At 52.6% G+C, this 23,025-nt stretch overlaps 1 protein-coding gene across 1 annotated transcript in view; it reads right to left on the minus strand.

Moving 5' to 3' along the window:
* The window catches only part of GFRA2 (GDNF family receptor alpha 2), an 85,601-nt gene that overhangs the window by 45,722 nt on the left and 16,854 nt on the right, over positions 1 to 23,025 (minus strand). Inside the window, exon 4 of the mRNA XM_004763327.3 lies at positions 6,283 to 6,637. Within this exon, the coding sequence (XP_004763384.1) occupies positions 6,283 to 6,637 (355 nt within the window). The remainder of the gene's footprint in view (positions 1 to 6,282; positions 6,638 to 23,025) is intronic.

Consider the following 23,025-nt stretch of genomic DNA (forward strand, 5'->3'; position numbering starts at 1 on the left):
GAATGTCCCTACAACCCCCATTCCTCTGCTCTGAGTGACCCACTGGGCCCAGGCCTGCTGGCCGGAATCCATCAGGGCAGCCATTTTGTCCCACCCGGGCCTGTGGCCAGCATCTTGGATCAGTCACTCCAATCCTCCAGGGAGCCCATCCAAGCTGGCCATCCAGAGAAGGCAGAGGTTTGTAAGCTTTGAGAGGTCAAGAAACCCTTTGTGGATCTCATGAAGGTCACACATTTCTCTCTGGAACATACGCACAAAATTTTGTATATGATTTCAAGATAGTCAAGACCTTCTCCTCTGAGAGAAGGGAAGGCTTGGAAGCCCCAGAGCCCACACGCCCCCTACAAATAATCATTTGCTGCTATTTAGAGATAACCCACTAAAAACATCAGCCAACGGATTATTCTATAAAGAGTCCAGAGGACGCTGAGGAACCACTCCAGGGAGCCAAGAATCAAATGCGAACGTGTCCATATACACCGCCTACAGGCACCAGACATGCCTAAGCTAAGTAAGCGGGCGGGCTTGCCAGAAGGACTCCTCCCCACTCCCTGTGGACAGCCTTGGTGGAGAGGACCCCAAGCCCTCTGCCTTCAGCAGTCCTCCTGGACAAGGACAGTGGCCACTGCATGAAGAGACCCAGGCAGCCAGGGTAGCCCAGGGCTGGAGTCTATTTATACACATTCTCAGTCCCTGGAGGTGAAATTACAGCCTGGGATATGGCACAGCGCCAGCACCGAGTTATTTATGTCCTCTCCGTAGACCAAGAGGAACAGGGCATTTCAGAGAGCCTCTTCCAAACAAGGCCTGAAAGGGACACCGTTTACAGGACAACAGACTCATCCTCCCCACAGCTTCCCAGCCACACATACCCCGCCCCCATGCGCTCACACACACGCAATCCAGGCCATCCTTACAGTGAAGGTAAGCAGAGAGTAGCAATCAGAAGATTGTGTTTAAAGAAAAAAAAAAAAAAAGTAGGTCATGGCCCTTAGCGGGGCTGGGGTGAGAGAGAGAATTGAGCCAAATTCCATGGATTCATTCCAAGAGATTCTCTGGGCTTTTCAGACTCCATATCAGAACACTGTAAAAGGTCTCCTGGTCTGACGTTTACAGCTCTAGAAGCTCACAAGATAGGAACCAGACAAAGGCTAGAGACAGGGTATGCAACTTCTGAGTAGGAAGCTTCCACATTGATCCTGGTCCAAAGAACCAAGGGAGGGGGCGCCTGGGTGGCTCAGTGGGTTAAAGCCGCTGCCTTCGGCTCAGGTCATGATCCCGGGGTCCTGGGATTGAGTGCCACATCGGGCTCTCTGCAGGGAGCCTGCTTCCTCCTTTCTCTCTCCCTGCCTCTCTGCCTACTTGTGATCTCTTGTCTGTCAAATAAATAAGTAAAATCTTTAAAAAAAAAAAAAAAAAAAAAAAAAAAAGCTCCAAGGGAGGAGTCTGAAATGCCTCCATTACCCCTAGGCCTACAAGGAGATGTTCTTGTTTAACCAAAGGCTTCTTTAAACTCCAACACCTTGTGGTTACCAACATTTCATAAGATGGCACAGCAAAGTCTGTTAAATATCACCCTGGGGAGAGACAAGGCCTGCCTCTGGGTATGCCCCAGAGCAAACCAACAGGCCTGCTTTAACATAGTGCCAGGTGAGGTGGGCTCTGGCAGAGCTGCCCCCCAGGTATGCTGGGCCAATATTCACCCAGGGAGAAGCATAGCTGGGCCTGCTTTCCGTTTTCCTTGGCAATATAGTGAAGGGGGCTAGCCAGGCTTGGGTGCACAGCCCTGAAGCCCAGGGCAGGTTCTGAGAGATGCCTCCAGGCAAGGGTCCCATTCCCAAAATGTCAGCTCAAAGAAGCTTCCCCATGACCCCCATCAAAGCCAGCTTTGTCCATTAAAGTATCCAGGAAAGGAAGGCTTGGGGTCTCCACTTCCTGACCCAAACACCCCAGCACTGGGCTCTCCCATTTCATGGTAAAGATTGCCACCTGTTGTGTCTACCCTGGAGGACAGAAACCTAAAAGGATCCAGTGTCAGGAAGGGAAAGGAGGGTGCTCCTCCCTGGGTATAGAGGAAAATGAAGCCTGGGCTGCCTCTTTTCTACAAGCCCCCTCCAAGCCACCCATCCCCTCCTAGGCTCCTCCGCGGACGTGGAGAAAGCGTCCATAGGTCAGTAAGTCAGGCTTGCAGGTGCATGGAAAAACAATCCCTGCAGGCCTGCCCTGGAGTCCTTCAAATCTGCCCTCCCAGATCCTCTGCCCCAAGGAGGTGTCTCTGCCATGTCCTCCTGTGCCGAGAGCTCATCTCTCCAGATACAAAACCTCGAGAACAGCAGATGCGGTGGGAAAAGGCTGCCCCAGCAGACTGACTCACAGACCTGGAGGGGTCCCTGGAGCCAGGTGAGCATCCCTCGGTGATCAGTAAAGACAAGGAGAGCATAAGGAGGGAAACGGCCCATCCAAGACCACCCAGGAGACCAAGGGCAGGTCTTGCAGCTCAAGGGTGTCCACGATGACCACTTCTGTCCACCACCATCACTCTGTCTCACCCGAGGGCACCATTCCCACCCTGCCTCAAGCCTTGACACTGAGCAGTAAAGCTGCCCAGAGGACAACTGCCCAGGCCGGAACAATGTTCCAGGCCCTGTCCTTCCACTCGCAGGACCACACTTTACAACCATCCATGGCTGGGGGCTGGGCAGGGAGAGGTGGAAGTATGACCTGGTTCTAGACCAGGAGCTCACCCTGTCACACCCTGGAGCTCCTAGAACTTTTATCCTTGACCCAGTTCAAACATGCAGACCCACTATCCGTGGGTCCCACGGTGCCTGCTGTCTCAGTTTAGGTCCTGAAGCTCGGTCTCCCCCACCCGGCCCAGTGCCTCTCAGACACCATCAGGCCTTAGTTCCAGGGACGCTTCATTCCTGACCCTCCTGAAGCTTAAACCTGTTGAAACAGCCCCTGGTTCTATGATGTGAGGCTTACTCCCCAAATCCTTGTTCCTGGCTTCCCCCGCCCCTAGAAAAACAAATGAAAAGCCCCTCTAGCTCTTCAAATGACCCAGAGGTTCTGTGAGCCTGAAATCACCCTGCTCTAAAGTCTCCCCTCTCACACAAGGCTGCAGACCCCCCGGGAGCCACACATGTCGTCCTTCCATAACAGAGGACTCATGAAGGGGGTCCAGGGCTCCTCTGTTACCAGCCCCTCCTAGAGACAGCTGAGGGGGGCTTGCCCGCCGGCCACAGTTTCCCCAGCCCACAAGCAGGCACAGGCTCCTGAGGGCCCTTGCCTGTAGCTCCCGGGCTCAGACTCAGCGATGCTCCAGCTCCCTCCCAGGCCCAGCTCCTGGCACATCTGTCCCTGCACATACACTGTGTGAGACGGCCTGGCAGGCCATGTTAGCACCTAGAAGGAGGGAATCCATCTCCTTCTGAGAACCTCGATGCTCCCTTCCATCATGTTGTGGGACTCATAGGACCCATCAGGTCCCGCTCTATCCCAGCCACCACTGGGCTCAGAGCCCCAGCTCAGCAACTGCTAGACCTGCGGCATTCACTCCTGACTTCCTTGGTAGGGCCCTCACTTCCTTCTTCTAACCATGTTCCTGTTGTATGCACAGTTTCTTTTCTTTTTTAAGATTGATTTATTTATTTTAAGATTTTATTTATTTATTTGACAGACAGAGATCACCAGTAGGCAGAGAGACAGGCAGAGAGAGAGAGAGGAAGGGAAGCAGGCTCCCTGCTGAGCAGTCAGCCCAATGCAGGGCTCAATCCCAGGACCCTGGGATCATGACCTGAGCTGAAGGCAGAGGCTGTAACCCACTGAGCCACTGAGGCGCCCCTGATTTATTAATTTTAGAGAGGGAGGCAGAAAGCGTGTGTGTGAGCAGGAGGAGGGAGAGAGGGAAAGGGAGAAAGAATCCCCAGGCCAACTCCTGCTGAGCACAGAGTCCGATGTGGGCTTGATCCCAGGACCCTGAGATGTGACCTGAGCTGAAATCACTAGATAGCAGCCAAACCGATTGAGTCACCCAAGTGCCCTGCATAGTTTGTTTTAAATGGCCTCAATCAGTGTCTGTAGGTAATAAGGCCTATTTTTTTAAGAAAGCAAAAGAGAAAGGCCCCTCCTTCATAGCTCTCCAGAGCCCTGCAGCTGGCTCTGAGGATCAGGACCAGAGCCTTGGAACTCAGCATCTTGTTGTCCAAAGCCAACCAGCATTCCCCCTTCATCCAACATGGCCCCAGCACTCCCCTGGTACAAAGAGGCCTCCCTTCCCTCTGCAGCCTCCGCCTCAGTAAAATCCGCTTGTGCCTCCTGCCAGGCCCAGACCAACCACAACTGGCTTCAACCCTCCAACACACACTCACTCACTCACACGGATTCACATACTCCCTCACACATACACACCACGCACATACACTTTCCTACACTCTCACACTCTCACATACAGACACACTCCCTCTCATGTCCGCTCACAGCTATACATGCACATACACACCATGAGGCATCATATCTTAGTCACTCCCTCCCTCAGGAACCCCCTTCTCTTCTGCAATCTGGGCCACTCTCTCCTGGCTGTCCTTCCACATGTGAGCCTCCCTGTCACAAGCCCCCCATCCTCTGTCCCTCCCTGAAGAACCTGCATGTCCAGCAGAGCTCTAACTCACTATCCACACCAATGGCTTCTCCTATCTTCAGGCCTCTCCAGCCTAGACTCCCTCTTGGGCTCCACCAACCCACCCTGCACCATTCCACCCACTGCTGGAGCTCTATCCACCAATGAGGTGTCCAACAGTTCCCAAATCCACTTCTCCACTCTAGCCGCTTTACTGGGCATGCCCCCAAACATAGCCAAGAGGATGGCAATAGACCTCCAGGCACCACAAATGCTACGCATCCAACCCCGTTCCCCACACACACACTGAATGTCTCCTTCATCCCACAGTTACTTGACTAGGAAACATGGCGGTCATCATTCATTTATCCATTCCAGTGATGTTTGTGGAGTGCTCATCATGTGCCAGGCTCTCTGTGTAGGATGAGGTGTGGCATAAACAAAACAGAAATGACTTGTGCCTCCAGGAAACGAACATTCACCCAATCAACCAGTCCTGTCAAGTCTACTCACCAATCATATCTGAAATGGTACACTTCTCTCTGCTCCTACATCTGCTGGCAAACCAGCATCCAGTACATCATGAGCAAACTTCCGTCTCTCCCGCAGCCCCACTTGTGGCCTCCCCATCCCACCGCCCTCACTGTGAGCACCCACCATCTGTAGCGCCCCATAAGGCCAGGCTCTCTCCTACAGCCTCTGCACACGTTTTTCCAGCTGACAACACTCCAGGGCTTCCTCCTTCTCATTTTTCAAGTTTCAGCTCAAGACCCCCTTCCCTGGTCCCCCAGGCTGAGGCAGATGTCCCTCCTGATGCTGCCTCATCGGAGAGCCCACAGCCCTCACACCCTTGCACTGGGAAGGCTGCCTTGTCCGTCCTCCCTTCCAGACTGGCTGTTTCTCTCAGAGCACAATGTTCGCCTCTGCAGGCCCTGAGAACGGAGTGCTGGGTGCAACAGGGGCTAGATAAACACTTAACAGCAAGCAGAGAAGACAGAAGAACTGTGCAGAAGCACATTTCCACTCACCGTCACGACAACTGAAAAAAACCTTCCCGATCATTAGGCTACACTTACTAAGCATTTCCTCTAAGCCAGGCTCTGTGCTAGGCTTGGGGTACACATCCCATCATCTAATCTTCATGAGGACCCTGTGATATGGGCATTGTTAGTCCTGTTTGCAGGTGAAGGAGAGCCAACTGGACAAATGTTTACAACTTGCTCCCAGTCACACAGCGAGGGAGCAGAAAGTCAAACCCGGGCAGTCAGACTCAGACCCGCACTCCAGGGCCCCACCAGCCTGGCTCAGCCAGCCGGGCGGAGAGAGCTACCTCTGTGATGTAGAAGAGCCCCTTCCTGATGGCCACACCACGTCCCGGGGACATGAGGTGGGGACTTCCTTCAGAGGTGGGACTGAAATCACTGAGGGTCCCTTCTTAGTCCAGGCTCTAGGGGTCTCTGATTTGACATTCTACCCTCCTTGGCTTGTTCACCTTGGTTTGGCACGGTCCTAAGCACGCGCTGAGCACGGAGCTGGCAGACAAACCACAAGCCCGTGCACCAATGAATGAATGAATGAATGAGTGGCCGGCAGTTCGGTCTGCGCGTGTCCGCGTCCCCGGGGTCCCGCAAGTGCGGAGTCCCGACCCGCAGCGGCGTGCTTACCGGCACAGGTGGTCGGTCCGGCAGACGCTGCGGAGATCCAGGCAGTTGGGCTTCTCCTTGTCCTCGTACGAGCAGCTGGGCAGGATGGTCTGGCGACGGCGCTCGGCGCACGCCTGGTCCTGGCAGGAGCAGAAGAGCATGCGGTAGGTGTACTCGCTGGGCACGCGGTCGAAGAACTGGCGCAGGGCCTTGTGGCACTTGCGGCGGTTGCAGCGCTCGGTGGGCGAGATCTCGCGGTTGCAGATGGAGATGTAGGAGGAGCGCAGCTTCTTGCAGTTGTCGTTCAGGTTGCAGGCCTTGGCGGCGTCCAGGCAGTGGTTGCTCTTGGGGCTGACCGCGGGGTCTGCTCCTGTCCCTGGAGGGGGAGGAGAGAGCAGGTCACAGGCTGGCCAGGGGACGGAGGCCCACAGCCACCTGCTCCCGGGGGACACCTCCCAGCGGTCATGATGCCCTTCGCCTCAGTCTCCTCATCTGTGAAGTGGGGACACCTAACAGGCAGCTAGATTTAAATTAATGACTAAAGGGGTCCACCACAGGCTTAGGACAGCCCCTGGTACAGAGCAATTGTACCTGTGGGGAGCTCTGATGAGGAGGACTGTTCATTCTGTCTTGTTTAAAACTTACAACCAGGAGCACGCGGAGGGTTCAGTGGGTTAAAGCCTCCGCCTTCGGCTCAGGTCACAATCCCTAGGTCCTGGGATCAAGCCCCCGCATCGAGCTCCCTACTCAGCAGAGAGCCTGCTTCTTCCTCTCCTTTTGCCTGCTTCTCCCCCTACTTGTGCTCTCTCTCTCTGTCAAATAAATAAATAAAATCTTTAAAAAAAAAAAAAGTATCACAACCAAAATGGCAAGCAACTAGGGGTTTGCAGTCCTGTTCACCAACGCGGGTAACAGAAAATGAAGTGACTGGCTCTAGTCCGTACAACCGAATGGCAGCTGAGGCAGGACGGGCCCCCAGGCCCCCAGGCATCCAGCAGCTGCACATTTGAGCAGGCTTCTGATTGGGGTCCTGCTGGCGTTCAGGGAGGGACAGGTCCCATCACGGGATCTTCAGCAGCCACCACCACCACCATCAGGGCCACCACAGGACCACTGAAACTGTCCCTACACATTTCAGAAGGCGCCAGGGCAGGGGTGCTGCAGGGGCCAGTTGGTCCGGAGAACCATTACAAAGGATGGTGCCGGTGGGAGACCAGCAGGACGAGGGAGAGGCTAAAGGCCAGCTCGGACTCTAATAGGGCCGAGAGCATAGCCAGCCAAAGGGTAGGCATGCTGGATATGGCGACTTCGGCGTCGGTGCGCACCCTTGAGTTTGGGATCACTGCCCGTGGAGTGGAGCGTCTCGGACATGAAGCAGGAGTCTCGGGAATTCCCAGGCTCCCTTTGTGGTGGCTACCCTATCCCACAGGTCTCAGCTCTTCTAAGGACCACCTGACCCTCCCCTGCCAGCCCACCCCCACCACAGAGGGCCTCTTGGCCATCCTAATGACAGACAGTGGAGGGAGGCGGGAATCCAGTCCGTGAGTGCCCACCTGAGATGTTCGGACAGAGCCAGACGGCAGATCACCTAACCCTACCTCTTGATTTCGCAGATGAGGAAACTGAGGTACTATGTAGGCAAGGGCTTGGCTCGGGTCATCCAGCATATGGGGAGTAAACCAGAGCAGGGACCCAGTTGTGCCAGCACTGTGTACACCATCAGCTCAGCTTTTAGGATGGATGAGCTGCACCTTTTTCATTCATTCTTCATCTACCCAGTAAAGTCTTGCCAATATTTAGTGAGCACCACCCCTGTCGTGGTGTTGGGAAGGATGTAGGGTGAGGGAGGCTGACAGCATGCTCCTCTCCACACAAAGCCCCCCGCCCCCCGCCCTGGCCAGCATAGGTGCCTGAGCATTCCAGCACAGTTCCTGGTGTTCAGGTCTCTGGGTCATTAAAGATCTACTAAATGCCCCTCTGCACGCCCTCTCTCTGCTAGGTGCTATGTCAGATACAGATGTGTAAGAGCTGGTCCCAATTCTCAAAGAGCTCACAACTCTAGCTAGGAAACCAAGAGACAGAATAGCATAGCATAGTGGTTAAGACTGGGTGCTCTAAACCTTGGGCATCGTCACTGGACAGCCCTACTGTGTGGCTTTGGACAAGTAACTGAATCTTCCTTTGCCTCAGTCTACCCGTCTACAAAAGAGTGCCTCCCACATAGCATTGCTGTAAGCATGAATGAGCTGGCTCATTTTTTTCTCTTGCATGCATGGTAAATTTGCCCTGTCTATAAGATCATCCCCATCAGCTGTTACACCACCGGTCTTTAAGGGAAAAAAAGCCTCCTTGTGACCATACACCCACCGTTAAGGTAGCACCTTATTTTTCTGCTTCCTTGAAAGCAAAACCCCTCAAAGGAGTTGTCCATACCAACAGTCTCTTTCTCCCCTCCTGGTCTCACTTGGACCCACTGCAGCCTGGCATTGGCCTCCCGCTCTTGCCAGTGGTCAGGGATCCTGGGCCTTCCTCTTCCTCAGCCCATAAGGACACTGGACACAGCCAATGGCCCCCTCCAGCCCCCTTTCCTCACATCCTTCCCCTCTCTGCTGGTCTTCCTGTACTCACCTGAGCAGCCTTCGGCATTCTCCTCTAGGGTTCAGCCCCCTCTTCTCTCTGTGCACCCACTCATGGCTTGTCCCCACCCAGATCTCCCCCCAGTCCCCAGATTTGTATGTCCAACTACTTGCTTGCCCTCTCTACCTGAAAGGCTGACACCCGCATCTCAAACTTAGCCAAACCTACATGTTCCCCACGAGGCTGTTCCGCAGCCCCAGTCCTCCTCATCCCTCTGAAAACAACTCACCCTCCCAGTAGCTCAGGCCAAAAATCTTGGTACATCCATGACTCCTCTCACATTCACACACCACGTCAGAAAAACCAGGTAGTTTCACCTCCAAAATACATGCAGAATGCAAGCATTTCTCACCACTGCAACTGCTCCCAGCACTCTACATGCCATCCTCACCACATGCTGGCAAGAGCTTCGGTTCCTCATCTCCCTCTTCTGTCCTTATGCCCATCCCAACCCCTGCCTCAAAGCAATCTTCTCATCACATCTGGAGTGAACCTTCTAGAACCCAAGGCAGAGAGATAATGTTCCTGGGCTCCAACGCTTCTAGCGGCTTCCCCTCTCACTCAGGGTATGGTCTTCAAGGCTTTATACCTGTGCTGTCCAATATGGTAGCTGCTAGCCACACATGGCCATGGAACCTGAAATGTGGTTAACCCAAAATGAGAGGTCTACACCAGATTTTGAAAATATCCACAGGTTTTTAAGGCTTGCTAAGAAAAAAAAAAAAATAATGTAAAGCATTTCATTAATAATTTTTTAGATTAACTACATAGTAAAGCAATACTATTCTGGAAATATCTTAAACAAATATATTGTCAAAATTAATTTTACTTGCTTCTTTTTACTTTTTTAATGTGGCTACTAGAAAACCTAGAATTATATAGGTGACTTATATTTCTGTCAGCCTGCACTGTTCTGGATGACCTCACCTCCTACTCCTCCTGGTCACTTCCTCCATTCTAGCCACAAGGCAGAATGCTCTTCCTGGACTTGCTCTTCCTGGACTGTGCCCTGACCTCAGGGCCTTTGCACTTATTTCCTCCTCCTGGAAAGCTCTCCACCATCATCATTCCTCCCTTCTTTCAGGTGTCTGTTCAAATGCTACCTTATCTGTGAATCCTTCTGGACCACACTATACATAATAAGAAACCACTCCCCTTACCCCTGCTCTGATCTCTTTTTCCCACAACTCATCACTGTCTACCACAGTACACGCTTCCTTAGTCATTTGTTTGTGTCAAATACAAACTCCATAAAAGCAGGAGCTTTACTGGTTATACTCACTGCTGTATCCATATTTCCCAATGTCTGGTGCATGGTAGGTATTGAAGACAAATTTAACAAGTGAAAGAATAAATGTACCTAGAACAATATTTAATTCCTAACAAGTACTCAAAAGTTGTTGGCTAATGTTATTAAAGAAGCCAAACTGACGCAGAGTCAGCAATAGAGGTCAACATAAGACCACATGTAAGCAAGTATCCATGTGGCCCAGAAGGGTGCAGATGTGGAAGTTGGGGTGCGATAGACAAAGACGGGTCCTCACCCCAATACCCTGCCAACAACAGCACCACAAAGGCCGAAAGAGAAAAGTTCCCTCTCTTCTTCTCACAGAAACAAAAGGGGGATTAAAGCAGAAAGAGAATCGAGGTTGGTTTTCCCACTCACTGGATAAACAAATCTTTACTGAAGACCTACTGTGTGCCAAGGAGTTCCTCAGAGACCCAGCTGGAAACAAAGGGCCTGACCCGTGCACCGGGGAAGTCAGGGTGCTGTGGGAGCAGAGAGGAAAGCATCATACCCAGACCAGGGGTCACAGAAGCAGTGGTATCTGGACTGAACCTACAGCATGAGTCAGAGGAAGCAAAAAGGGTACAAAGCAGCTCCCGGTCTGAGTCAACAAGGAGCTGGGCAAAAGCTGGGAGGAGCTGACAGCAATTCAGGAAGCCTGGAGATGGAGACTGAAAGAGGGGCCCAGGAGAGCAGAAGAGGGGCTTGTCCACAGTGGGGTGCGGCCTCCCAAGCAGTCGCCCTGAGCTGAGGCCACACCATCCTGCCCGGGGCCAGGATCCAAGACGCCTGTCTGCACACGGGCTGTTCGGGGGGCACCCCGTCTACAAAGCCTTCTCTCCCCCCGCCAACCGGGCTCTGCTTCCATGTTCCCTGCACCTGTCAGGATGCCGGCAGGCAGAAGGGAAGAGCCAGCAAAGCAGCCTGGGGCGGAGGTGGAGGGGAGCGAGGACGTCTAGGGCCCCGGAGAGGAGCGGGGCAACTCGGCACATGGAGCAGCAGCTAATTCAGGCCTGCGGCTGCTTTTAGGTTCCCCAGGTGCTCTGCCCCTGCTCCTCTCAGCGTGTTCCTGAGCTAATGCCGGAGTAATTACAGCCTCAGTGCCTTCCATTTGGAGCTTGAATAGTGAAAGCTTGTGCTAGGGGGCGGGAAATGTAAACCCCTGGGCCAAAACTTGGTAAATTTCCTAGAAAAAACAATAAATGTGGCAACTGTAACAGCAATTGCTTAGTTGCAGGGAAGAGGCCCCTTCCGACCCTCCTGGAGCGGGTGCCCACCCTGGTAGAGAACGGGCCCCTTCAGACCCCCACTCAGAGCGGGTACTGGCCCTGGCGGAGAACGCCCCGGAGGCTGGCCTGGGCTCGGCTTTCCTTTCTAGCAAGGAGACACGTTCCTGGGGCAGGCAGGCCGACCAGACAGCCCCTTCCCACACGCCCTGCCTCTCTCTCCACCACTGAGCCACCTCTCCCCCGGCTCCAGAAGGCTTCTGTTTTCTCTTCCCACCAGTGGGGGAAGAAGGAGGGAGTGCTGGATTGCAAACACCAGCCTCCCCCAGTGTGGGGCTCAGCCCCTTGATTGAAATGTCCAAAGGGTAGGAAAGAGGGGCCCCTGCTACCCCTCCCCTCAGACCCCCTACAACCCTAGCAGAGACCACACAGGGCCTGCGAAGGCCTCAGGCGCTAGAAGGGGACATAGGTCTGGGCCAGCCTGCTCTCCACACTCACTCTGCTTACCCCACACACATCCAGGTCTCCCGGGCCTGCTGAGAGGAGCCCAGATGGGCCAAGGAGTCAAGGGAAACAGCTGCCCCAGGGAGAGCAAGGGGAAACCGAACCAGACCTGGCGCTTTCCAAAGCCTTGGTGAACACAGCCTCTGGGCTTCTGCCTCTGAGAGATACACCCTGGCTTCTTCCTGTCCTCCCTCCCTGTCCTTCCCTAAGGCCAGAGCCAGGGAAACTACCGTAGAGGGGCTCCCTCACCCCAGCCAAGCCTCACCTGCCTCCCCTCCTTCCTCCTGGGGAGCTGCCCTGAGCCGATGACCATCCGTCCCTAGAGCTTAAAACCAATATCCTTGAAATAAGTGTATGACCTTGTAAGGAGCCAAGTCTGCCTTGGTCCACCTCTGTCATTTCAGCCACGCTACCGGTACCACACGTACAAATATTTAATTAATTTCTCCTTTAAAGAATTCTCTTAATACATAAGTAAAATGTTTAAATTCTTTAATTGACTCACTTTTTAAATGTTTTAAAGATTTATTTATTTATTAGAGAGAGGGCAAGTGCCCGTACAAGAGGGAGCAGGGAGGGGCAGAGGGAGAGGGAGAGAATCTCAGGCAGATTCCACACCAAGCACAGAGCCCCACCCCAGGCTCAATCTCACAACCCTGAGATCATGACCCGAGTGGAAACCAAGAGTCGGACACTTAACTGACTGAGTCACCCGGGCACCCCTTTACATTTTTTAATACCTACCCAGATTTATCCTAAATGATAAAATCTATGTTAGTTCTGGACTTTTCTAATATGTGTTAAAATGCACTGCTATTAAAATAAAAATGTGCATTCCTCGCCCCTCTCCCATTCCAACAGCCTTGTGTGTGCAGTCGGAGGGAGGTCACTGACTGACAGCTGAAACTCTTCAACTTCTGTGCATTTGGGAGTCACCTGAAGTGTCCATTACATGCAAACGCATGGGCCCCCGCCTCCCCATCAAGAGCTCTGCGACGGTGCCTAAGACTCTGGATTTTGCAAGCTCCCCAGTGATTCTGAGGCTGCCTTCCGAACTTGCGGGACCACAGACTTGGAGCAGGGGCTGGGCTGGCAGCAGACTCAAACACGCAGACTCCCGATCCAACACACCGTTTACCAAACCCACCCTCAGCAGAAGGCAAAGCACTTTGCAGATTTCCCGCCCCCTAGCACTGACAGCCCTCTGACATCATCAGAGTATGCCCCCAACCCCACCAGGAGGCTCATCAAGGCTGACCTTCCAGGGGCCGACAGGCCTCTCCCTGTGGGAGCAGAAATCGTCAGAGCGAGTGTAGAAGGCGTTCTGTGATTCTTGCAAGCCATTGGGGCACCGGGTGCTTCTGTTCTGCTTCTAGCCTTCCAGGAAACTGCCAGCCTGTTGCTTACCCCTAATCTCATTTCTGACTGCAGTGTCCAGCCGCAAGCCCACCCCAGCTCCCTGGGCCTTACCCTGCAGCTCTGCCAGTAGAGCAGGAGTCCGAGGCCTGATTGTCTCTGCCTCTCCCAATGGGTCAATCCCCAGACAAAGCCCTGCCCTCTCTGGGTCTTAATGTCTCGCCTGGAAAAGGACAGTTTTTGAACTATATGGACTTCTACATTTTGTGATTCTCCTGCCTACCCTCACCCTCCATACACACACATACACACACACATACGATATGAGGGAGTGAGGAAGGGAGTACAGGGAGTGAGGAAGCTCCTGCCCCACCTCATTTAGAAACAGGCTTAAAGGAGTTCACCCTGGCCCCAGGCAAACCCAGCATGTATACTCATGGAAACGTGCTCACGTGTCCTAGGGCTCACAAGTGCCCCTGCCTCCTCCATGCCCAGACCCCAGGCCCCTGTCGCCTGGCAGTCAGTCACACAGCTGTCAGTCAACAAATATTTTCAGGTATTGACCACATGCCCTAGAAACCTAGCTGTGAACTGGGAAGACAGAGTCGCTTCCCTCCAGAGGCTTTCAGTCTAGTGAAAGACTGATAAATATATATATATATGAACAAATAAATAAGTGCCAATAAGTGCTGTGAAGAAAATAAACTAAGGGAATTCTGAAAAGAATAAATGGGGGATGGGAGGGCCTGTCCTAGGATACAACATCCAAGCTGAGAAAGCATGGTGGGCAGGAAGAGTGAAACATGCAAAAAAAAATCCAGAGTAAGAGAATCCCAAGCAAAAGGAAAAGCAGGTGCAAAGGTCCTAAGACAGGCATGAGCTTGGTGTGTTCACAGGCCAAAGGGAGGGTAAAGTGGCTGAGGTTTACCTTAATGAAGCAAAGTAAGAGAGAGAAGCCACTGGTAGCGTGGGTACTGTAGTGACTTCAAAGACATCACACACTGAGCCCACTGTGCATATAACTTGGAGAAAAAACCAACAGGGTCAGTTGGACACTGAACAGGAAGAAAGAAATCCAGGAAAACTCTTAGGTGTTGGGCCTGAGCACCAGGTGGATGGTGGAATCACTTGGGAAACAGAAAAGACCTGAAGGGGAGAAGGAGGGCAGAACTAAACACATCATGATGTTTTCACCTGAAGTGTGAGATGCCTACTAGCTGTCCAAGTGGAGATGTTGAAACTTCAGGAGGACAAATGAGTCCGGAGTGTAGGACGCAGGTCTGAGCTAGAGGCATAAAACAGCATGACTGATGTGGAGGCCACTTGCTGCTATAGGACTAAATGAGTTTGCCTAGGTTGAGGGGACACTAAAGTAGAAGAAAGGGCTCAGGACGGAGCTTCGGACACCATCATTCAGTGGACGCTGGGAAGGAGAGCACCACGTGGTGGTGGGAAGTCAGGGGTCCTGGGAACCAAGCCAAGAGCTTCGAAGAGAAGGACAGCTATTCAACTGAATCCAAATAATTAGGGACATAAGGGTGAACAGAGAGGCAGTCGACAAGGAGATACAGACAAAATGCACTCTAAATGGGGCTGGATAGAAGACAGGACCCGTGGGGAGCTAGAGGGAGCACACCTTCCCCACTGGGTTCCAGCCACCCACACCATCACCTCCACACCCCTCGGCCTCATGAGGCCATCCATGCCCAGCTGCCCCTCAAGATCCACTCACTCCCAACGTTGGCATACTGAGCACCCTTACATGCGGAGCACAGCTGGAGAAATGAACAAAAGCAACAAAGCCTCCTGCCCTCCTGGAGCTTACATGCCAGGGTAAATGAGATTATAATGAAGTAACTAACGGAAACTTACCCTTGGCCAGAGGCTTGCTCTGCAGGCTTAACCAGGGTCCCCCCGCATCCCTGCTCAGGGCTGGCTGGTGATTATGAGCAGGAGCTCTGGCCCAGCTGGGAGGCAGAGGACCTCGCTGGGCCACCCGCTAGCAGAGTGAGCATCACAGGTTACGCAACCTCTCTGAGCCTCGTTTATTTTCCTCATCTGCAAAATGAGGATGAAACCCCTAGCCTGCCAGTACACAGGACAGTGCTAAAGATCAGACAGGATAAGGTAGATAAAAAGTCCTCTCGTGGTTTCCGGGACACGGCACACACCCCATAAATGCTTGTTTACAAATGTGTTCCCCACCTGGAAAGATCTTCCCTCCTCCCATCTCTCCATGGTCACATAACCCTGCAGAAGAGACTCACCCCATGCACCTCTTGCTCCAGCCCCACACACCACACCCCACAAGATAGAAGGGTGCCCAGTCTCCTCACTGAGGAGCAGGGGGCAGAGTGCTCTCAGGTCATCCAGAAGCCTAAGAGAGTGGGAACTCCAGGCTCTTCCTCACCACTGGGAGTGGAAGCCAGGAGCCCCATACCATCTGCATGAAGTAGTACCTCAGCTTTCCCCAAGAGATGACCTTGCCAGTCCCAGTGCCTCGCCTGCCAGCCATCTGGCCTCACTCAAGGCCCAGGGATCCAGTGGGACCGCCACCTTCGTCCCCGCCACTGTGGGTGCTGCCCTCCTCAAACCAGCGGCAGTCCCAGGCTCCCCTGTATCCTCAACCTTTCCTGGGATCTCCCCCTCACCCCCAGCCCCACACAACACGCAGCCGCCCCAGCGCCCTCCAGGGTTGGCTGTGTTTTTGGAAGCAGGCCAACCCACCAAAAGTCCATTTGATGAATGGCAAATTCAAATCAATTCCAAAAATCGATTGCTCTTGAATATCATTTTATATTTTGTCAAATCTTAACCACTGTCAGAATTCTTTCCCATTCTTCAAAAGCCTTATTAGTCTTAATTTTGTGTTTTAAGCAATTAAAAATTAAAATTTCATTATTTCACATTGGAAGGGAATTTTTCAGCCACTTTCGAGGGCTCTGTGTCTTTTTAAATGTAGTTTGGATGGGTTTTTTTTTCAACTCAAATTTTTACCATACTCACACCAATTCCTGCAGTGGTGTGTTAGCTTTAATTTTGTATTTATAACAATTAAAAACCGAAATTGAAGCATTTCATAGTGATGTGATTCACCTAAATCCTTCATCAGCATTTTTTATTTGTGGTGAATGGATGCAGGATTAGATGCACCAACCACAAGCTAAAATTTTTTTACTAATTATGAAATACACTTTTCTCACCATGAGAAGCCCTTCTTCACCAAGAAATTCCAAAAAGCCACCTACCGCTGCTGTTTTAACCTTCGTACCTCACATCCTCTCTTCGATCCTGCCCAAGCCAAGCTTCCAACCCATGGCCCCACTGAGACATTCTGGTCAAGGTCATTAGTGACCTCTATGCTATCATATGTAAATGTAAACTTCTCTGACTTGACCTCTTGGCTACATTTGGCATAGCTGACCCCTTCCTCCCTCTTGAGACCAGCGCTTCTCTTGGCTTCCCCCCCACACCCCTGACTCCCCATCAGCCCTCATCTCAGCTTCTTCGCTGCTCTTCACCCCTGCATGGAGAGCCCAGCCTCGCTCGCTCTCTGTCCACACACTCTTGCTAGGTGACCTCATGGGTCCACAGCTTTAAATACCATCTATATGCTAACGACTCTCAACCTACATCTCAACCCCGATCTCTACTCAGAACTCCAGGCTTACATCCAAATGCCTACTTGGCATTTTCAGGCAGAGGTCTGACTAGAACTTCCACCCTACTGTGGCTGACAGAGGACTCCAGATTACTGTCCCCCAACCTCTCCTCCCCTGTTCCTTATCCTAATACGTGGGAGTACCATCGCGATTCAAGCCTAAATCGCCAGTTGTCCTGAGATCTGTCCCACACCAGATCCCAGATCACGCACCCTCTCCAGCCCCTCCTATCTTATAAGTCCAGCCAGTGCAACAGCCCCAAACTGCTCGCCAGCTTCCTCCCCTGCCCGTGCCCCTCCACTGCCCCACAATCCGATATCCCTAGCACAGGAGTAAGCTTTCCCGAGTAGAAATCATACTGTGCTACTCAAGTGATTAAAATCCTCCAACGTTTCTCACCACTCCTAAAATGAAACCCAGAGTCCTTAACTTGCCGGCCGCAGCCCAGGGAGCTGGCCCCTGCCTGCACCTGTGCCCACCTCCCAACCACCACCTCCCCCTCACTCACAAGGCCCCAGCCATATCGCCTTTCCAGGCCCCACCCTCCCGAAGGTCCTTGAGACCTTCTCCTAGATGTGCCCTCTGCCATTCCGAGATTCCATGGCTGGATCCTTCCTAGGAGTCCGATTTTTGGCCCTCCCCATTGGGAAGGGCCACCAGCCACCTCTGTCCTAGCCTCCTATTTAATCCTGAGTGGCATCTGTCACCATCTTTTTGTTGGTGGTGCTGTTCATTTGTTTGTTGGCTTGTCTTCTGTTTTTCTCTGTCTCGGACAAATAGAAATAAGCTCCATAAGAAGCAATGACTCCCTTGTCTTGTTCGCTGACATACCTCCAGCCCCTAGAACAGGGCACAGCACACACGGATGCTTCTGGAGTTTGAGGGATGAATTCACACACACCCCACATCTGCGAGATGGGACGGAAGCATCCAGAGTTCAATGATGTAACCTCCAGATTGTAGGAGGCCCCCAAACACACATATATAGGTTTATTCCATTAGTTATTTTTGTTGATCACGTGAAAATGGCCTTCCCATCTTCAAATGGGAAAATCTCCCATCCCTTCCCTCTGTATTCACCCTTACACCAGTGTTCCCAGGGCTCCCCTAGGAGGCAGGAAAGAGGGCTAAAGGCAGTGACTGTTCCACTGAGGGAAGGGCCACATCACCCCTCTCCACTTTCCCTCTCAGGACACACACACACACCGTAATGTGCACACCCTCATGTATATATACCACTCCACACGCCACACATATACGGCCCCCACATTCATATCATACATGCCACATGTACATACCACCTCACACACACACACACCAACTCATACACACACACTACTCCACACACAAACACATAACATGCTCACAACACACACCACCCCCACATATACATATACACCAAATCATATACACACACACTACCCCACACACACACCACCACCACCCCACACACACCAACTCATACATGCACACCACCCCCCACACACACCAACTCATACACATACACTACTCCACACACAAACACATAACATGCTTACAACCCACACACATACATATACCAACTGATACACACATACACCACCACTCCACACACACACATACACCAGCTCATACACATATACACCACCCCCACACACACATACAGCAACTCATACAAACACACACACCCCCACACACACATACACCCCAACTCATACACACACACCACTCCACACACAAACATATAACATGCTTACAACACACACACACCACCCTCCCACACATACACCAACTCATACACACACACATACACCAACTCATACGCACACATATTCCAACTCATACACACATACACCACCACTCCACACACATACACACCAACTCATACAGACTCACACCTCTCCACACACAAACATATAACATGCTTACAACATACATACACCACACACACACACACACCACCACCCCCACACACATACACACCAACTCATACACACACACACACCACCACTCCACACACACACATACACCAGCTCATACACACACACCACCCCCCACAAACACATACACCAACCCATACACACACACCACCACCCCCACACACATACATCAACTCATACACACACACACACCACCACCCTCACACACACAAACTCATACATACACACCATTCCACATGCAAACACATAACATGCTCACAGCACATACACACACACACGCACACGCACGCACGCACACACACCACCCTCCACACACTCTAACCTGACCCCCTTCAGACCCATTCCTTTCTCTCCACAGCCTTGGGATTAAAGGAGTCTATCAACAGATAGGACAATGAATCTTGGAACACTGAAAAAATAAAATAAAATATTTTTAAAAAGGAAAAAAATTCAACAGAAATGGTTGGAAGGGGCATTCCCAGGGCAGTTAACCAAACCCTGCCTTATACCGGGATAAGTAAGATGAACACAGTTCCTGACTAAACCAGGAGCATGCTTGGAGGGAGGGCGGTATGTGGAATCTTGTAGAATCATCTCAGGAGGCTCTAGAAAGCAGAGACCCAGCCCAGAACTCCCCCCACCCCCGTCCATCACCACTGCTGGCAGAACCTGTCTTACATACCTGAGAAGAAGCAAGTAGGTGCCCCTAAGAGATATCATTTTATTTTAAAGATTTTATTTATTTATTTGACAGAGATCACAAGTAGGCAGAGGCAGGCAGAGAGAGAGGAGGAAGCAGGATCCCCGCTGAGCAGAGAGCCTGATGTGGGGCTCGATCCCAGGACCCTGGGATCATGACCTGAGCTGAAGGCAGATGCTTTAACCCACTGAGCCACCCAGGCGCCCTGAGATATTATTTTAAAAGTACCAGGAGGGGCACCTGAGTGGCTCAGTCAGTTAGGGGTCTGACTCTTGATTTTGGCTCAGGGCGTGATCTCATGAGAGGTCATGAGATGGAGCCCCTCATCAGGCTCTGCCCTGGGTGTGGAGACTTAGGACTCTCTCTCTCTCCCTTTCCCTCTGCCCCACCCCCTTAAAAAGGGGGGGAAAATGTCTGCACTCTGAAAACCTCACCCCAACCATGACATCTCAAATCCTACCATTAAAAAGCCTTTCTTTGTTGTTAAACTTTGTTTTCTCCTATTCTTTCTTACTTCCTTCCTTTCTTTTTTCTCATAGCAATTTCTTCTTTAGACACAAAGGCAACAAAACATGATGTCACCAACACCCTGCTCACACCTGAGGGCAAGCAAATCCTCCCCCTGACTGACAGAAGCTGAGGTCACGGGCACTGATAGGAGAGAGCAGGAAGGGAAACGGAGAAAGAAACACCTCACCACCCCCCCTTGATGGCAGAGCCTGTCTCCTCCCAGTTTCTCCCAACTGCTGACCAGCACAGCAGGAGTCACTGGGCACCTGACTCCATCCACACCATCACCTCGCCTCCCCCGTCCCCACAGGCCCTATCCTGCCCACCCCAAACCCTCTCTCCCTGACCATGGGATGAGTTCTTCAGGAAAAGGGAGGGGTAAGAGGTGACAGAGCTGCAGCTAAAGCCCAATTTTCGTTGACACTCAGAGTCTCTGACAGCTGTTAGGAGAAGAATATGATTTTGAAATTTAAATAACACGCTTCTGCATTCGGCTCAGGGAGACAACCTGAGGATAAGCAGTTTATCGCCTAAGCCACCATGCAGGGGGGCAGGGAAAGAGGCTGCCTGCTTCCTCAGCTCCTCCCCTGCCCTCAGTCCCCAAACCTCCCCCACAGCCTCCTCAAAGGGACTGCCTCAGAGGGGGGCATCTGAGAGGCACCAGCCAACCTGCTGAGGCTGAGCCTATAAAGCCCCTTCTTGACAGCCTCCGCTAAGCGACCTGAGGGGAGGAGGGGCTGGGGGCACAAAGGCGCGAGCCAGGGAAAGGAAGGGGCCTCCTGAGGCATCTGGCAGAGCCAAGTCAGGCCCCGACTCCGGCCACTGAGGTGTCCTTCCCAGAGGCCTGGCTCTGGAGCCTAGGACCTGACCCTCTCCTGGACCCCTCCCCAGGGACCCAGGTCCCTGAGCCAGGCAGTCATGCTGAGCCCCGTCCTGGAGAAGTCCAAGGCAAGAGTCCCAAGCACAGAGATCCCAGAGAGGCCAAGCTCACCTCTGACCCAAGTATCTCTCTTCACTGTCCTCAGAGCCCACGGGGCCCAGAGGGTGTGTGGTTCCTCCATCACCCCAGCTGGGCCAGGCCTCTAAGCTATGATGCTGCCAGAAATGGCATTCCCAGAACCCTCTGTCCTCTTCTAATCTGCTCCTGATTTACCCAGGCTCCTTGATCTCGTAGGGCGGCCCTTGGTCTACATCACCACCACCAATAAGCCTCCTAGCAGGTGTCTAAGTGGGTGTCTGCTCACCCCACCAGACAGTGAGGACATGAGTCTATGTCACTCTAAAGCAGGGTCTGATGTAGTATCTAGAACACAGCAAGCTCAATGCTTACTCAACAGGTCGCCCCCACCATGAAGCACTTATGAGCACCCTGCCCTTCCCTAAGTCTCAGATACTCCAAAGATGTGGCACGCACAGGCCCCTCAGACTTGCTTGGACCTCTCTGCCACCTGCCTTGTGCAGTCTAACACCCCCCAGGAGCCAATAGCTCCCTCCCACCCTCAGCAGTGACACCCACAGCCTTCACCAGGGTGCCACCATGCCAATCCCAGCAGGGCAGACCCCAACTGCTCTGTTTGATGGGTCAGAGGGATCAGGTGCCCCACCTTGTGGTCACCCAGCTGATAGGGTAAGGCCAAGATGCAAACTAGCTCTAGCAGGCCCACCAAGTTCTCCAGAATCTTCTGTGGATTCGTATTAGGAGGCCAGCGCTGTACGAAGCACCCACAGGAACACGAGAAGCGTGGATGTGTAGACACAGACCAATACCCCCGATCACACTCGTGCCCCCAGCACATGAGAAGGCTGTGGTACCAAGGGGAAGGGTGGCTCTTCTCTGTCAGGCGCCACCTGCCAGGCTTCTTGGCAGGGATAGAGTCCCCTCCACTTCTAAGCGCCCAAAAAGGGGACCAGTGGAGCCCAAAACATCCTTAGGCCTTTCCTGCCCCTATCCAGGCAAGGCGGTCCCCCCACCCCAGAGGCTTATTGGTCAAACTGAGGCCGACGCCGCCCACTACATCTTCCTCCAGCCCACAAGAGTTCCCAGCCCAGACATTTCACTAGGCTCCATGTGTCCATCCCCACCCCTCCAAAGTGTGGCTCACCAAGGCCAGGATGCCTCAGCAGGAGCCCCTGCGACCTACTGTCCTATGAAAATTGCCCAGTCACCTCCCACTCCAGCCCCCACCAAGCCCTATCATGGGTGGGAGGCCGCCTCACATCACTGAAAGGCTTGCAACCATTTCCCAGATGCAAGCTTCCAGGCCAACCACTCCAGAATAAGTTTTTTTTTTTTTTTTTAAGATTTTATTTATTTATTTGACAGAGAGAGATCACAAGTAGGCAGAGAGGCAGGCAGAGAGAGAGAGAGGAGGAAGCAGACTCCCTGCTGAGCAGAGAGCCCGATGCGGGACTCGATCCCAGGACCCTGAGATCATGACCTGAGCCGAAGGCAGCGGCTTAACCCACTGAGCCACCCAGGCACCCCCGAATAAGTTTTAAATAGCTACACATTTCAGTGCAATATCCGCACACTGAGTCAAGCATTTACCTGCAGGATCTCATTTAGTCCCAACAAAAACACTAGAAGGTAGGTGTTTCTACTGCCGTGTAAGAGGAAACCAGGGCTTCCAGGCACCTGCCTGAGGCAGACCCTGGGCAGGGTGGTATCAAGGACCTGAATCCCAGTCTAGTCTGTCCCTGTTCTCAGGGTCTCCATTTCCTTCTCCTGCCAGGAGAAGAAGTGGGCCTAGGTGATCTCTAAGTCCCTTCAGAATGCAGAAAAGACATGTTTACATAAACATGCTCCAGGCCCAAGCACCTGGTAAGGCCCTCGGGGGATGCAGAGCCCCTTGGAGGCTCCCCACACTCACCAAGAATGCACAGCCCAGAAGAGGCGGCCACCGTCTATTCCTTCCCCCTGTTCCCCAGGCATGGCCCATGGTTACGAGGGAAACCATGGCCT

The sequence above is a fragment of the Mustela putorius genome, unplaced genomic scaffold (assembly GCF_011764305.1).
Source record: "Mustela putorius furo isolate JIRA1106 unplaced genomic scaffold, ASM1176430v1.1 tig00003937_pilon_pilon_pilon, whole genome shotgun sequence".
Taxonomy (NCBI): domain Eukaryota; kingdom Metazoa; phylum Chordata; class Mammalia; order Carnivora; family Mustelidae; genus Mustela; species Mustela putorius.